The sequence below is a fragment of the Rousettus aegyptiacus genome, unplaced genomic scaffold (genome assembly GCF_014176215.1).
Source record: "Rousettus aegyptiacus isolate mRouAeg1 unplaced genomic scaffold, mRouAeg1.p scaffold_m13_p_7, whole genome shotgun sequence".
Taxonomy (NCBI): Eukaryota; Metazoa; Chordata; class Mammalia; order Chiroptera; family Pteropodidae; genus Rousettus; species Rousettus aegyptiacus.
This window is the reverse complement of record NW_023416310.1, coordinates 70690987-70707176: the sequence shown is the minus strand read 5'-3', so window position 1 is coordinate 70707176 and position 16190 is coordinate 70690987. Positions and strand designations below refer to the sequence as shown.

The 16190-nt window shown below is 67.4% G+C and overlaps 1 protein-coding gene across 4 annotated transcripts in view; it reads left to right on the top strand.

Moving 5' to 3' along the window:
• Positions 1-13789, top strand: part of CARD11 (caspase recruitment domain family member 11) — a 74780-nt gene extending 60991 nt beyond the window's left edge. For all 4 annotated transcript variants that reach the window (XM_036224621.1, XM_036224622.1, XM_036224620.1 and 1 more), the window contains exons 14-25: positions 194-246; positions 1921-2053; positions 2546-2747; positions 3196-3322; positions 5290-5530; positions 5978-6074; positions 6494-6589; positions 7783-7918; positions 8564-8743; positions 10128-10252; positions 11583-11698; positions 13226-13789. In XM_036224621.1, coding sequence (XP_036080514.1) covers positions 194-246; positions 1921-2053; positions 2546-2747; positions 3196-3322; positions 5290-5530; positions 5978-6074; positions 6494-6589; positions 7783-7918; positions 8564-8743; positions 10128-10252; positions 11583-11698; positions 13226-13430 — 1711 coding nt within the window. In that variant the 3' untranslated portion in view covers positions 13431-13789. The remainder of the gene's footprint in view (positions 1-193; positions 247-1920; positions 2054-2545; positions 2748-3195; positions 3323-5289; positions 5531-5977; positions 6075-6493; positions 6590-7782; positions 7919-8563; positions 8744-10127; positions 10253-11582; positions 11699-13225) is intronic.
• Positions 13790-16190: the final 2401 nt, after the last annotated feature.

Here is a 16190-nt window from a genome sequence, read left to right as displayed (position 1 = left end):
GGCGTCCAGCCTCCCAGCCCTCCCTCCACCCACCCGCTGTCCTGCGCCCCCCGCCTCCCGGAAGCCAGGGTGCTCTGGGAACGCCCCTCCCCCACCGGCGGCTCGCGGCCACGGAGCTGTCACGCGCTCGCCCTCGCTGCCCCCCACGTGCTGCTCACACGCTGGCCCTCGCTGCCCCTCTTGTGTCCTGCAGCACAATTGAAGAGGACAATGACAGTGGCGGGTTCGATGCCTTGGACCTTGACGGTAGGTGCCCAGTGGGTCCAGGAGGCTTCACGGGAGCCCTGCGCATAGTGGGTCCTCAGGAAACGCGCGTGCAGTGGATTCACGGGGAGCCGTGCACAGGTGCCCGGCGGCCGGGCCTCCGTCCCTGAGAGCTGCCGGGGTCCCAGGCGCCCGTGGGGGCCCGGCCTGTGTTCCGCAGGCAGCAGCCACCCGGCTGCACATGCATGTCACAGCTGCGTCTGGCACTCAGAGAGAGGCCAGGCCCGTGCTGGTGGCCAGCGTCCACGCGAGGGCCCGCCCCGTGCGCCTGGTCCGGTTAATCGACTCAGTGACTTCGCAGACATGCCATTCTGTCCAGAGCTGGCAGAAGCAGCAGTCTCAGGTGAAGGAACAGGAGGGCACAGGTGCCCCGGAGCAGGGTGACCTTGTGAGAACCTGCGCACTAAGCTGTTAACCAACCTGAGCAGGACAAGTAGGGACAGGGCAAGGGGGTCGGAACTGAGATGCGGCCGACTGGGGCTGTTTCTCATCCTCTAAGCTCGGAGGAGTTGGGCTGGCGAGTGCTGGGAAGACTGGGGGTACGTAGTCGCCCCGAACCGCCCCCCGCAGCGCTGGTGTGATGTTCCCTGGGCCCAGAGGGTGCCGCACAGAGAGGCAGGAACAGCGGCTCGGCCTCGGGGGAGAGTGTGGCCCTGGCCACTCCCCTCAGAGCCGGGGGGCCCAGTCTGCGCCCCACACCCCGCGTCTCCACGCCTCGCCAGGCCCTGTTACGGGAGCGCAGGACACAGACTCACGTCCCCGTCCTGCCGTGGCAGAGGCTGGGCGCAGCCGGGCACCTGCGGGCAGCGCCAGTGCAGGCAGACTTACAGACCTGGAGCCTCAGGAGGCGGCCGGGCGCCCTGGGATGGCGGCAGTGTCCGCCGGCCTGGCCCCCGGGCCCGGCCCCCGTAGAGCCGGCAGCGTGGAGGCGGCTCCCCCGCCCTGCCCTGCTGCCGCCGGCTCAGGCTGCCAGCGGATGATGTGAAAGATTAGTGGCTGTCTTTAATTGGGGGCCGTCAGGAGCCATCGAGTGTTAAAGAGAGGTTAGCACCTAATGGGGGCTGCGTGAGGAGAGGCACCGTGGAGTCCTGGGCGGGGGAGGGGGCCTGCCGAGGACTCCGGGCAGCTGTCCAGAGCGTTCTGCAGTGCGGGGACAAATTCCCTTTGCAGAAGAGCTTGTCACCAGCCCAGAGCAAGGCGTGCGGAGCCTGCAGCCTGAGCTAAGCAGGGCGCCTTCCCCCCAGGCACTCGGACCCGCCAAGCTGGGGAGGGGGCTTCTGTGTGGGCCCAGGCCAGGAAGCTGAGAGGGGCAGAGAGACCTCAGGTAGCCCCAAAATGGAGACATGAACCCCAATTCAGAAACAGAACTAACAGCTGCTAATAGAAGCCTTTTTCCAGACAACAAAAGGGGTCTTTAGAAACCAGGTAGCTGGCGAGCTTCCTACGAAGAGGGGCTCCCAGAGGCAGGGGAGTGGCTCTGCCGAAGCGGGTGTGCGGGCTGGGCCCCACTCCCCTGGGTGCCTCAGACCAGGGGTGCGGACTGACGCGGCCCCTTCTCCCAGCTTCTCTGCCCAGAGGGGGATTTCCCAGGACCCAGGCCCCTGACTGCCTGCCCTACGTGGCCGCTGGCCCTGAGGGGCCCCTCCTCCTTTGCAGATGACAGTCACGAGCGGAACTCCTTTGGCCCCCCCTCCATCCACTCCTCCTCTTCCTCCCACCAGTCCGAGGGCCTGGACGCCTACGACCTGGAGCAGGTCAACCTCATGTTCAGGAAGTTCTCTCTAGAAAGGTACAGTGATCACGGGGGCCGGGGCTGGGCTGAGGCAGGCCAGGGTCACAGCCACTCGTGCCCCAGGTCCCCCACAAAGGGTCCATCGGCACCCCGACCCCCCCTGGAATTCCTGTCCGGGAACCCCACAGAATGATCAATCGCTTCCTCAGCCAGGCTCCGGGGACAGCCTTGCTCAGGGCCACACACCTTCTAGGGGCCAAGCAGCAAAACTGCAGAGTCACGATGGCCCGGCCCCACCTGTGACAGCGTGGCCAGTGCGCCTGGTGCCCGCAGGGGGCCTGTGCGTGACCTCGGGTCTCCCAGCCACAGCATCTCCCATTGGTCCCTGTGTGGCCGGGTGGGCAGCTCGGCCGCGTGGCTCTCACGGTGGCTGCTGGTGCAACTTCCCGGGCCTCGGACAACCCAGGGGGCCGCCCCTGAGGCCGCCTCGGCCCTGGCAGGGGCGTCCTGACTCCAGCCGCCTGACCCCTGTGTTGTTTCCTGACGCAGACCCTTCCGGCCGTCTGTCACGTCCGTGGGGCACGTGCGGGGTGCCGGGGCCCCCGTGCAGCACACCACGCTGGCCGGCGACAGCCTCATCTCGCAGCTGACCCTGCTCGGGGGCAACGCACGCGGGAGCTTCGTGCACTCGGTCAAGCCGGGCTCCCTGGCCGAGAAGGCAGGCCTCCGTGAGGGCCACCAGCTGCTGCTGGTGAGAGTGCGGGGCGGGGCCGGGCACGCGGCTCTCCCTGTGCCCTGCACGCGGCCGGCAGGCACGACCCCGCCCCAGGCCTCCCCCGGCCAGGAGGAGGGAGCCGGAAGGTGTCAGGGCTGTCAGCCCGCGCCAGGGGTCCCTCTCCAGGGGTCCCTCTCCAGGGGTCCCTCTCCAGGCTCCTCCCCGCAGCTCCCTGCTTGTGTTCCCAGACCCTGTGCACACGCGCGTGCACGCACACACACAGCAGCATGCGTGTGCTCTGGGCGGGGGTGGGCGGGTAGACAGCAGGCAGATGAGCCCGTCGAAGCGGGGCGCTTTCCGCGCTCAGCACCGCTGGGCGGGTTGGTGCTGGGGGGAAGCGCCTCCGCGTCCCTGGGTGGCAGGCTCGCCCCGGCAGCTCTGCTCCCCGTGGAGCCGAGAGCAGCAGGGCGTCTTTGGTACCCAGCTAGAGGGCTGCATCAGAGGCGAGCGGCAGAGTGTCCCCTTGGACGCGTGCACGAAGGAAGAGGTGCACTGGACCATCCAGCGGTGCAGCGGCCCCGTCACGCTGCACTACAAGGTCAGCCAGGAAGGTGAGGCCGCCAGAGTCCCCCGCGCCGGCCGCGGCCAGCCGGACACCCGACGGGGGGCGGGAACCGGGGGGGCTAGTCTGCTTCCCCATCCGTTCAGCGGAGGAAGAAGCCCCCGGCCCCGTCGGCGGGCTCCACGGGGCGGGAGCAGGAGGGCGGGCAGGGGAGGGCTCACGCCTGCCCGCACGCCTCGGCCGCCCGCCCAGCTCGCGGTGCGGACAGCAGCCCCGGCCACAGGCGGGCCGCCGGGCCCCGCGGGAGGAGGACAGGGCCGCGTACCCCGCTGGCCCGCTCGCCCCTCGGCTGCCAGGCCAGCGCTTGCCTCGTCTGCCAGGCTCCCCAGCCGTGATGTCAGCAGCAGCTCTGGGTGGCCACTCTGGCACAAGCTCGGCCACTGAGCCACGCTGAAGGCCAGGCCTTTTGCACTGCGGTCCCTGGTTCCCAGACAGCCAGGCCACCCCACTTCTGGCCTGGCCCCCAGCGGCCTCTTGCCCGAGCCGCGCCTCTGGGCCCGGTCGCCGGGCCGCAAGCCCCGACTTTGTCCTCCGGCTCCCGCAGCCTGCGTCCTCCTCCTCGCCTCCGAGTTTCGTCCGGCGTGACAGCTCTGCAGCTGGACGCTGTTTTTGACCACCGGGGCTCACGAGTGTCCCAGCAGAGTGCACACAGCCGCGTCTCCCTGGCCGCTCCCCACTGCCGCCCGCCCGCCCCCCGCACTCCTTCCTGGCAGTGCTCAGTCTCAGTGCGAAGATGCTAACGAGGCTGTCCCCAAACGAGGCCCCTCTCCTCATGCGGGGCAGGCGCCTCCCCTCGCCCGGGCGGGCTTTTCCAGCTAGCAGAGTCTCTGGGTGGTTCCCAGAGGTGTGTGGCGGGCGGCGCAGGCCGTGCTCTGGACATCGGTGGAGGGACGGCTCCCTCCGGCAGGGAGCTCGGCAGGCAATCAGCCTTACCACGACCCGTGGGGTGGGGGCCTGGCCAGGAATCCCCCGTTCCCGTGGGCATGACCAGGCGACCCGTGGCTCAGGTCTCCCAGTGTGGGGCGGACACGTGACGAGTGACTTCCGGGCCTGGCGCTGACCGCTGGGCTTTGTCTGCGTCGTGCAGCTCTGTGCGTGTGGCCGGACTGCAGAGTGGACGTTACGATTTACGTGAGCGTGTGCGCGGCGCACGCCGTGCCCCTTCCAAAGGGCTTTGTGGACATCGGCCCTGAAGGACGAGGACGTTAGACGAGGTTAAAGCGGCGCGTGCCGTGGTCCTCCCGCTTCGGAAGGCCGTTGGGCCGCGTCTGCGGAAGCTCCGGCACACGCAGCCAGCGCCCCGATCGTGCGGCCGCGGCGACGAGATGGGGGAGAAGGGACCCACGGCCACCGGAGACACGTGCGAGGGTGTCGGCGGCAGGGCTGGCGCAGGAGCCGGCACGGGCACCGGTGCCCATGGGCACACGAGGAGGGAACGGCGCCGCGTGGTGCTCCGGGCCGCAGTGGAGCAGAGCAGAGCAGGCGGCTCAGGCACCGCGCGCGGCCGCAGCCACACGCCGGGGCTCCCGCTGCGGGCGCGAGTCCGTGCGGCGTGGCACAGCGGCCCGGGCGGGCGCGGTGAGGACCGCCACCGAGCAGGGTGTCAGCGAGGTGTGGGAGGGTGCTGAGGGGTGCTCGCCCAGGTGCGGACACCTATGGGCGTTCGTCAGGCTGGATGCTCAAGGACGATGCCGCTTACCGTGTGTCAGTCACGCGTCGGTTAAGGGGAGTCAGCTGAACACGAGCACCGTGCGGCGGGGGGCGAGGGGGCGTGGAGAGCAGCAGGGAGCATAGAGCTGCAGCTTGGCACAGACCTTAGCCCTGAGCTTCTTGGCAGCCGAGACAAAGGGGAACCCACAGACACCTCGCTGGCCACCGGCTCCCATAGGAATCACACGGCGCGTCATCTGGGGGAGGCGGCCCCCGAACCCTCTCCCGCCTCCCGCCCCTCCCCAGGGTACCGGAAGCTGCTGAAGGACATGGAGGAGGGCCTCATCACCTCCGGCGACTCCTTCTACATCCGGCTGAACCTGAACATCTCCAGCCAGCTGGACGCCTGCTCCATGTCCCTGCGGTGTGACGATGTCGTGCACGTGCGTGACACCATGTACCAGGACAGGCACGAGTGGCTGTGCGCACGCGTCGACCCCTTCACGGACCACGACCTGGACCAGGGCACCATCCCCAGCTACAGCCGGTGCGGCCGGGACCCGGGCCGGGGCCGGGGGCCGGGCAGCTCGGCCGTGGGCTCACGGGGTGGGGGGCTTCTGCCCAGTGCACGGTCAGGCCCCGCCCGCTAGCCATTCCCTCCCCGACGCGGTTCCATACTCGGCAGGGGCCGGTGGCCCCTAGGGCCAAGCGTCAGCGTCAGAGCCCCGTAGACTAGCGGTGCCGCTCGGACCAGCCCAAGGGCCGCTTCAGCGGGCACGGGTTACGGACGAAACCACAGCTCCCCACAGCCAAGTGACCGAGCCGCGGCTCACAGCCCATGCTCGAGTCAGCAGCAGAGGCGGGACCCAAGCCCAGACTCAAGGTGCCTTGGGCGCCCCGGGGTGCCCAGAGCTCAGAGCTCCCGCCCGCACGGGCCCCGCCGCCCAAGGTCGGCTCAGGCCCTGAGGCTCCGCCGCCCCCTGTCGTCCCCCAGAGCCCAGCAGCTCCTGCTGGTCAAGCTGCAGCGCCTGGTGCACAGGGGCACGCGGGAGGAGGCCGACAGCGCCCACCACACCCTGCGGACGCTCCGGGTAGGTCCTCGCCCCGCCCACACGGGCCTCCTGGAACGGGGGGTCGCAGACAGGAGCCGTTAGTGCGTGGGGATGAAGGGTGACAAGGACCGGGTTCTCAGGCACGGGACATGCTCGGGGAGGAGCCCGCCCTGTGCGCCCTCCCCAGCCCCTGACAGTGAAGGTCACGCTGGTGGCCGAGCCAGGGCCCGCGGTCCAGCCGACGCCTGGGCCTTCCCCCTGCTGGCCCGGCTCTGCCGGAGCGGGTCTCGGGCACCTCTCACCGTCTCCAGCTGCTCCCGGCTGGAGGACCTTGATTCCCCAATGGCCACTTCAACCCCCTAAGCACGGAGGGGCTCGGGGACACGGCTCTGGTTCTCAGTGGCACCCGCGTGTCCTGCTGAGCCCAGGGGTCTGGCTGATGGACACGCTGGTTTCAGAACACTCTGCAGCCCGAGGAACCGCTGCCCACCAGTGACCCGCGGGTCAGTCCCCGCCTCTCGCGAGCGAGCTTCCTCTTCGGCCAGCTCCTCCAGGTAAAGCCCTGCAGAGTGCCCACTGACTCAGCTGCACTCTGCCGCGGCTCTGCCCTCTCCCGCGCCCTTTCATCCTCACCATGACAGGGGAGCAGACAGTCTCTGTCTGTCGGAAGCAAACCCCTTTCATAAGAAATTTGATGAAACTTATCGCTAAAAGAAGCTTAACTTAGCTGTTAAAATCAATAGAAAAATCAAACAGTGTATCCGGAAAGGAAAATAAACGTTTTAGTTGTCCAGGTCAGTTGAGTCTCGCAGATTGAGCAATAAATTTATCTGTGAGCATCCCGGCAGCCAAGGGAAAAAGGGAAAGCCAGCAGATTCTTATAATCTTACCTAATAAAAACATTTTAGCTCTTTGGGGCCAAAACAAGTTTTTCTTATACTTAATTCTAAAAGGGATTTTTTTTTCGTAACTCACATCCAAGGACCGTCGAGTAGCACAGTGGGTGACATCTTCAGAAATTGTTTCGCGTAACTGCTGTGAAAGCAGCCAGCGTGGCCCTTTCTCTGTCGCGAGCTGACGAGAGCTGAGGGAGTCCCGTTAAGCCGTGACCTGTGGGGATGTTCCGTGTAGGTTTTGTGCTAATTAGGGCCCGGTAGAGCTAGCATGTCACCCCACAGTGCTGTCCTGATGTCGGAACGTGGGAGACCCAGACACATGGTTAAGGGGGTGTGACCCTAAAACCCACGTAGATGCAAACAGGTGCCAGAAAGATACATACAGACGTGGAAGGGGACCCTGATGAAGTCTGAGGTCCTGCCCACGCGTCCTGCAAGAGTCCGCAACCTTGACCTGACCCTCCCGGGCGACTCACATGAGGTCCACAGGCAGCCTGGGCTGAGTGGCCAGCGGGGGCTCCCCGCCAGGGCCTTCAGCGGCGGGGCATTCCAGGGCCTGGTGGGGGGGGTTCCGGGAGGCCTGCTCAGAGCCAGGCCCCGCGGGCCCCATGCCTGGGAAAGAAAGAGGGAGCAGGTGTTGTCCACTTAGCTACCTGATGACACCCACACCGCCCGAGGACCCACACCAGCTGCCGGGGACCGCCGGTGTCCACGGGGCGGGGGGACCACCTGGGCCCCAGGGCAGAGCTGGGCCGTGACAGAGGTCTGCCTGAGGCCAGGGCGAGGGACTCTTCGGGTCGGACAGAGATGTGGGGCCGACGGCCACCTCCGCACCCCCCCGTACCCCCCAGTTCGTCAGCAGGTCTGAGAACAAGTACAAGAGGATGAACAGCAATGAGCGCGTGCGGGTGGTGCCGGGGAGCCCGCGGGGGGGCCTGGCCCGGCCCTCGCCGGACGCCACCAAGCTCCTGAGCGACCGACAGGAAGGTACGGCACTGACCGCCCCGGCCCTCTTGCCCCGCAGGCCCGGCGGCCTCAGGGGTCCCCACGAGGGGGGCTGGGACATCTCCCCCAAAATGGGCGCCCCCCAGGGAGGATCTGCCCGGCCTCGGCTGGGGGCCACACAGCCCCCGCGTGGCGTCCCGCCAGGCTCGGCCCAGCAAGCGCCCGCCGTGGCTGGCCGGGCCCAGCGCCGGGCCGACTGCCGTGTGCGCTGTGCGCCGTCTGCATGCCGACCGCCCGCTCCGCGCTGCGCGTCCAGCAGCCCCGCTGATGGCCGGAGGAGCGCCCGGGGCTTCGGGCGTTGGCGTGGCCAGGCCAGAGGACGAGCTCTGGTTTCTGGGCAGGCGGTACCTCCAGCCGTGGGGGTTGGGGAGGCTGCTGCCCAGCAGCCTCAGGGCATTGACCAGGCCTCGGCCCTGGAGGCCTCCCGGGCCCCTGCTGGCCGCCCCTCGCTCTCCTCCCTCTGCTCAGACCCACCTCGCTCCAGGTCCCCTCTCGGTCCCTGCTCCTCGGGGCTCGGCGCCGCGGAGTGACCAGGCCCGTGTCTGCTGCTCGTTCCCACCACGCGGGCCCCCCCGGGGAGCACCGAGGCAGGGGTCTCACTGCCCGCCCTCTCCTGCCCCCTCCCAGAGCTGGACCCCGAGAGCGAGCTCAGCCGGAACCTCAGCCTGGCGCCCTACAGCCTGGTGCGCGCCGTCCACTGCGAGCGGCGAAGGCCCGTGCTCTTCGCGCCCGCCATGCTGGCCAAGGCGCTGGTGCAGAAGCTGCTGAACTCGGGCGGTGCGATGGAGTTCACCATGTGCAAGCCAGGTGGGCGCGGGGTGCGGGGGCGGCGGGGCGCTCGGCTGGGGACCCCCGCTGGGCCCCTCTGTGGGCGGCGAGCCACCCCGCCGCCGGGGCTTCGTGTCCTCGTGGGAGGGGGAGGACGACGGCCCCCCCCGGAGCACGGAGCCCTGGTCCCGGCCACACGGCAGGACCGTCCTGAGTGCCGCCTGTGTGTCGCGCTCGCTGGGCGTCCAGGCAGCGTCTCAGTTACGGCAAAATCAGCACGGCGTAAAATGCACCACTTGAACCATTTTTAAGCGTTCAGTTCTCTGGCTTTAGGGACGTTCGCACCGTTGCGCGTCCATCTCTAGAACTTTCTTATCTTCCCAAAGCAAACCTTTGTCCCCATTGGATGCCCGCCCCGCCCTTCTACTCGCTGTCTCTGATTGTGATTCTCGGGGCCTAGTGTAGGTGGCCTCACGTGGCATTGGCCTTGCATGGCGTCTGCCTCTTCGCGACTGGTCCATGTCACTCGGCGCACTGTCCCCGAGGTCCGCCACGGTGTGGCCTGGGCTTGTCCCACCCTCCTCCTCTCACAAACAGAGCCCGAGGCCCAGCTGGGTCAAAGATGCGTTCAGGGTCATCCAGCAAGTGCGTGGGGCCTCCAAGCTGTACCTCCTCCTCCAGGAAGCCCGCCTGCTCGCCTCTCCCCAGCTCTCCCATGCCTCCTCAGTGCTTCCACAACAAGGCCATCACTGCACCCCTAACCCGTTTTATACTTAGTAGTATCCCACATTCATCTCCTCCGCTAGGTCGCAGTTTAAGTACAACTGTTTTTTTAATTGTATTTTTATTCTTAACATCTGGGTCTTGGTAATTTTTCAGTAGATGTTAAATTATTAAATTAATGGATGGGTGGATATGTGGGTGGACGGATCAGTGAATGGGAAGTAGATGGGTAGATGGATGGATGGACGGATGGATGGACGGACGGACGGATGGATGGATGGATGGATGGGTAGATGGGTGCATGGATGGGTGATGGACGAACAGGTGGGTGGATAGGTGGGTCAGCGGATGGCTGGAGCAGGAAGTCCTTCTTGATTAGCATCTGGTGATCAGGACTGCACCATGGTGCCTGACCAAGTGCCTGAGCTGCTTTGTCCGGGGAAGTGGACCGCAGAGAATCCCATCCACGAGGGTTCACTAACCAGCTCCTCTGTGGGCTGCCGGGGGTGTGAAGGAGCATGTCCTTGACCCTGGCCCCTGAGGAGCCTCAGTCTAGTGGAGGGGGCGAGAGTCATTTAGATGTGGCCCGAGGGAGATCGGCGTGGAGTCCCGTCCAGCCCGAGGGGGAGGCGGGGTCTGGCCAGGACCGTCGGCCCAGGGTGGCCTCGTGCCGCCTCAGCACTGGCCTCTCTGTGCGCAGATGTCGTCACCAGAGATGAGTTCCTTAGGAAGCAGAAGACGGAGACCATCATCTACTCCCGGGAAAAGAACGCCAACACTTTCGAGTGTGTCGTTCCCGCCAACATCGAGGCCGTGGCAGCCAAGGTGAGGGGCGGGGGGCTGGGCGGGCGACACCTGCCCGGAGGGCTCTGCGCGGCGACCGCGGCCGCGGACGAGCTCCCCCCGCCGCCCCCCGCGGGCGACCGTGTGCCGTCCCGCCCCGCCCCGCCCGTGTTAACCTCCGCACCTGTCTGCGGCCCTGACGTGCGCTTGGATTTTGAAGCCTCCTCCCGTTCCCGACGGCCGCCTGGCGTCCTAGTTCCCGTGGCGTGGGGCTGAGCGCGTGTCTGGCTGTGATAACAAGGGCCAGAGACACAGCGCCTCAGGGGGAAAGACAGGGAGAGTGGGCGATGGTACCGTGCTCGCCAGGCGGGGGGACGCGGAGCACCAGAGGGCCGGTGGCCGCGGTGCAGAAAAGGGCTGCACGCAGTTTCGAGCCTGCGGGGCCAGGCGACCCCCTCGGCCCTCAGCCCTGAGCTCCCTTTCGGTCCAGGCTCCCGCCTGCGGCGGCTGCGAGCTGCCTCAGAGTTGGGGGCCGGCCCCACGGTGGGCAGCGACGTCGGGGTGGTAGGAGCAGACGCCCAGCCAGGAGCGCCGCCCCTGCCGTCCAGCTGACGGCCACTCTCCCCACGTGGCACGCACACAGGCTAAAGCGGGGCCAGGGCCGTCAGCTAGCCCAGGCCGGGCGTGGCCGCTCAGGGGGCTCCGGCGGCGGACGGGATGGACAGTGGGCGCGCGGGGCTGGAGCGCGGTCATGTTGGGGGAAAAGGCGACGCCGTCGGAAGTCGGAGCGGCGGCTGCACTGGGGGGGTGTGGGGGGCAGTGGCCGGAAGGAGCACTGGGGCTCTGGGCCGCTCGTTTCTACCTCTGGCCTCGGGTGCGAGCCCCACGGGCACGTTCGGTTTGTGGAAGGCGCGGGGCCAGCCTGGGGGTGTGTCCTGCTCTGCGCCCACGCTGGTTACGCGCGAGGGCCGCTTGCGTTCGCTGAGGCGACGCCTTCAGCAAAGCAAAGAGAAGCGGTGGGTCCGTGCATGCCAGGGATCGCTCGCAGACACTCCAGGACCGTCCGGCCGCCCCGTCCCTCAAGGGGCCCCTCCCCTTGCCGAGGGCCAGGAACGCCTTCCAGGCCGCGTGGCGCAGCAGGGGCTCCCGCCGCTGATTTTGACGTTCATCAGACTCGTCACGCCGCTGGTCCACCTGGTGGCGGGGGGCGGGGTCCCGTCTCTGTGCACGGAGGGGACCACGTGTCTGCGCGGGCGGGGGCCTTGTCCACGGGGTCAGGCTTCGCCGCGAGGTGTGGCCTGGCTCAGGCGGCGCCCTCCGTCCGGTGGCGACCGGGGCGGGCCCGCCGCTGACCGCCGCCTGCCGCCCGCAGAACAAGCACTGCCTGCTGGAGGCGGGCATCGGCTGCTCCCGCGACCTCATCAAGTCCGGGATCTACCCCATCGTGCTCTTCATCCGGGTGTCCGAGAAGAACATCAAGAGGTTCAGGTAGGCCCCCGGGCGCCCTGGGGCCCCCCACACTCCCCACCCCCACACCCCCGGCGCGTCCTTGCCGAGTGCCGGCCTGCAGGCCAGGCGGACACAGCCCCGACCAACAGCCACGGAGACAGTGACACACACACAACGTGCCCCAGGGGACGAGGACCGGGTGGCCGGGGAAGGGTGAGGGGGCCGGGCAGAGCTCCGAGAGGAGACACACGGGCAGCAGATCAGAGGCGGGGCCGCCGGGCCAGGCCCGTGTGACGGCGGAGTGGTGGGGGCGACCTTGCGGCCAAGGGCTGTCCAGACCACCCCTGGTCACTGAGGTCACGGGAAGGGTGACCTTTTACTCTGAGATGGGAGCCGCTGGAGGTTGTGAGCAGATTTGTGACGTGACCTCTCAGGGGAAAGGGCTGCCCTGGCTGCGGTGTGAGGCGGGCACCCGACAGCCCGGCAGGAGCCGCACCCAGGTCCGGCGCTGGCTGCTCCGTCGAAGGGTGGGCCACGGGGTGTGACAGGCAGAGGACCTGGGGCGCCGCTGAGGCACAGGGCCTAGCCGTGGCATGGCAGTGTCTGACCCCCACCTCCCCTGCCCACGACCACAGCCGAGGCCAGAGCGGGCAGGCCACACCGCCCTGCTACCACAGGTGTGCTGCCCATTACCTGCCAGGCTCTAGGGAGCCCGCGAGGGAGCACGCGAGACCCAACCCCCCCCTCGCCTCGGCTCTGGGACGGCCGCCGGCCATGAGCCGGAGCTGGCAGGGGTCAGGGGCTGGGGGCAGGAGCCCTGAGGCTGCGGTGGAGACCGCGGGCCAGTCCTCGGAAGTGAAGCGCAGGGTGCCATGGGCCAGCAGCCCCCCTCCTGCCTCGGGGCCTGCGCCCCGAGAACCGAGAGCGGGGACTCGGAGTGACACCTGCAGCCCCCACGTCCCCAGCGCCCAGAGGCAGCCGGCGTCCACGGATGGATGCACGGATGGGCAGGATGGGTGCCACGAGGCAGCGGGTCACACTCAGCCTTTAGGGGTGAATCCGACACAGAGGACTTAATGCTCAGTGACATGAGCCAGGCGCGAGAAGACAAACCCTGCGTGATTCCCAGAGGGGTCAGATGCACTGAGACCTAGGAGTGGGGGCGCGGGGACTGGAGAGGGGTGGGGCTTAGTGTCGGACAGGACAGGGTCTCGGTTTTGCAAGATGACAAGCTGTGGACATGGCGGTGGTGACAGCTGCACGGCAGCGGGAGGAAATTTAATGCTGTGAACAGGACCCTTAAAGCTGGTTCAGACGGCAAAGTTCGTTGAGTGCGCTTTGCCACCGTTAAAAATTAGAACGATGTTTGCAAATCCCCACCGCTTGGGGTTTCCGTGATCAGCAGTCCACGGGGCGGAGAAGGTGGCGGTCAGTGTGGCCCCCGCGGCGTGGGGAGGCCGGCAGCAGGGGCTGGCCAGGGGCCTGCGCTCTGCCTGGGGGCAGCTGCGGCCACGGGGCCCATCCCCGCGCCCTGCGGCCCACCCACCGCGCCCGCTCCGCCCGCAGGAAGATGCTGCCGCGGCCCGAGACGGAGGACGAGTTCCTGCGGCTGTGCCGGCTGAAGGAGAAGGAGCTGGAGGCGCTGCCGTGCCTGTACGCCACGGTGGAGGCCGACGCGTGGGGCAGCGTGGAGGAGCTGCTGCGCGTGGTCAAGGACCGCATCGGCGAGGAGCAGCGCAAGACGGTCTGGGTGGACGAGGACCAGCTGTGAGGCGCACTCGCGGGCGGAGGGGACCCGGCGGCCCGGCGACCGCGCCCGCGGGCCCGGGGCGCACGCCCGGAGCGGACAGCGGGCCGCGCGTCCTGCCGGCCGGCCCGGCGGCGTCCCGCCCGCCATCCTGAGGCAGAGGCAGGGCCCCCGGAGGGCACTGGCCGGCCGAGGCCAGCGGCCCGCACGAGCCAGAGCAGCACTTGAATGTAACGCGGGCGCAGGTGTGCGACCCATGGGCGGGGCTCTGACCCCGGGACGCCCGACGGGACGCACACGCGCCCGACGCACGCGCAGGCGGGACTCGGGCGGAGGCGCCGTGCGCCGCGCCGTTGTTCCTTTGCATTAAAGTTTTCCATTTCCGTGTTTTCCACTGTGTTTTTAATCTGATGCGCTAGAGAGGTTCTCATCTCTCGCCACCCTCCTAACCTGCAGTTCGCTTAGCTCCGGCCGCATGTCGTGCGTGGGGTAAAGCGCGTGGGGTGAAGCGGGGATCGAACGCCCCCGCTCCCCGGGACAGGCGGGACTTACGCCAGGGCGTAGGCTGATTGCTGACCACACCCCCGTCCACTAAGAGGCATCCAGATTCGGACGGTAGATTGCAGCCACCCTGGGAAAGGCCCGCCCTTCGCAGGGGGCTTGGGAGGTCTCGCTGTCCGTACCCGAGTCCCCCAACTCCGGCCCTGAGGCCAGGCCCCCTCGCCCCACTCCCCGGCGCGTGTTCCCCGTCTCTGTGCGCGTGCGGTTCCCGCATGCAGCCTCACTTCATGTGGGGGGAGGTCCCACCGCCCAAGCCCCAGGGGTGGGGGGAAGCCGAGCTCCCTCCACCACGGCCGCGTGGGTTCTAGAACCACCTGCTCCTTGAACCCGCTGATGCAAGCCTTGCATTGTGGGCCGAAGGGCGCGGGCAAAGCAGGCCCGCTGCAGCCTGGCGCAGTGCTGAGCATCCAGCAGGCGGCAGGCGGCGGGCTGGGGCTCGGACCGGTCTGTGCGTCGATGGGATCTGGGGGCAGCTGCTGGTCGGCAGCCCAGCGTCCATACTCCCTTCCTGACGAACAGTCCGACTTCATCCTGGCAAACTGCAGAGCTAAAAGGTCGTAGTTCCCAGCCTCCCTCGCAGCTAGGGCCTTGGAGGAAATGTGAAGCGAGGTTTGGGGGAGCGAGGCAAAGCAGACGGCCAGCCCTTCCTCCGGGTTCCTGTCCGGGATGCAGACGTGATGGCTGCAGCTCCTGCAGTCATCTTGGATCTTGAGGCGACTTGAGAGGATGGCAGAACAGAAACGGAAGGAGCCAGGCTCCCCGATCGCACCTTGGACCCCGGGACTGCTGCTTGGGTTTCTTTCACTGAAGTTTTTCTTGTCCGAAGGGGCCGTTATTTCCATTCTCCGTTACTTGCAGCCTCGAGGAATCCCTGACAGGTAAAGGAGCAGTCCGTCCTTTTATAATTCCAGACACCAGGGACGTGAGTCGATCCCCTGCTAGGTTCGCCACAAGGTCGAGATATGAATTATGAATAAGGAACTGTTAATAGATGCCCTAAAAAAAAACACAACAGCACGCATCCTACCGCATCCCAACCCTCGGAGGTCAAGTCAGCACCGCAAAGCCCCGGGAGGTGCAGGTGGGTGGCCGGGGTCTTCTCCACCCATGATCCACGTCTACACCGCCCGAGTCTGCCAGGGAGTGTGACTGACGCCTGTACGAGCAAAATGTATTCCTCCAAGGGCCGGTCAGCTGCGCTTCTGACTGCAGAGCCACCCCCAGAAGTGGGCAGACGCTGGGCCCCGGCAGGGCCGTGACTCCCCAGGGCTCGCGGTGGCTGTGAGGGCCGGTCAGCCACGCCGCGAGGACGGCCGAGCCCGAGGAGAGCTGGGGCTTCCGCTTCCGCGTGTCGGAGCTTCGCGTTAAACGACGCGTTCTCCGCACGCAGGAACGGTGCTCCCTGTGAGCACTTAGAGCCGGGGACAGACGTGACCGGGGAAGAGTACAGGAGCCTGAGGCCTGCCGATGGACTGATCGATTCGACGTCAGAGTTCCCAGGCTTGCCTGCAGAGTTGCCCGACCCGAGGCTCGCACGTGATTTGGGAACTGGGGGTAGACAAGGGGCAGTGGAGACAGGCCGTGCCCGGGGCAGGCATCTGAAAAGGCTTCGTGGTGGCGTCTTTTCCTAAGATATTTTAACCAGGCCCCAGAATGCAGGACGGTGGGGTGGGAGGGGAGAAGGCCGGGAGTGGGGGTCACTCCCTGGATGCAGTGAAGCCAGCGAAAGCTGGGGCTGGTCCCCCCTGGGAATCGGTGCATGTGAGGAGTTCACAGGGGACCCCTGACCCTCCACTCCACCTCCGGGCTCTGGTTTGTCCGCCGCCAACAGCCCCACGGCGGACAGCCCCAAGGCTGCTGGAAAGGACAGGGGGGCCGCGCGGCGGGGGCCAAGTGCGCGGCTCTGCTCAGCTCCCCGTCTGCAGACGCGTTCCTCCTCTGGAGCCGCCCGCCAGGCACGGCGTGCCCGGCCCCAGGCTCCAGAAGGGAGCTTATGCCAGGCCGATCCCACCGGCGACGACTGTGCCAAGCTGATCCTGCTGGTGACAGTGACGATGCTCGGTCGGCCGCCAAGGATGTGAGCCACACAGCTCAGCGCCCCGGGAATCAGGTGTGCACCTGCACTCGTCTGGGGAGAAAGTCCAGGCGCGCTCAGATTCCCAAGGGGCCCTATGAGCCCCAAGAGACAAAGGACCCCTGCCCTGGATAGCGCAAATATTGACA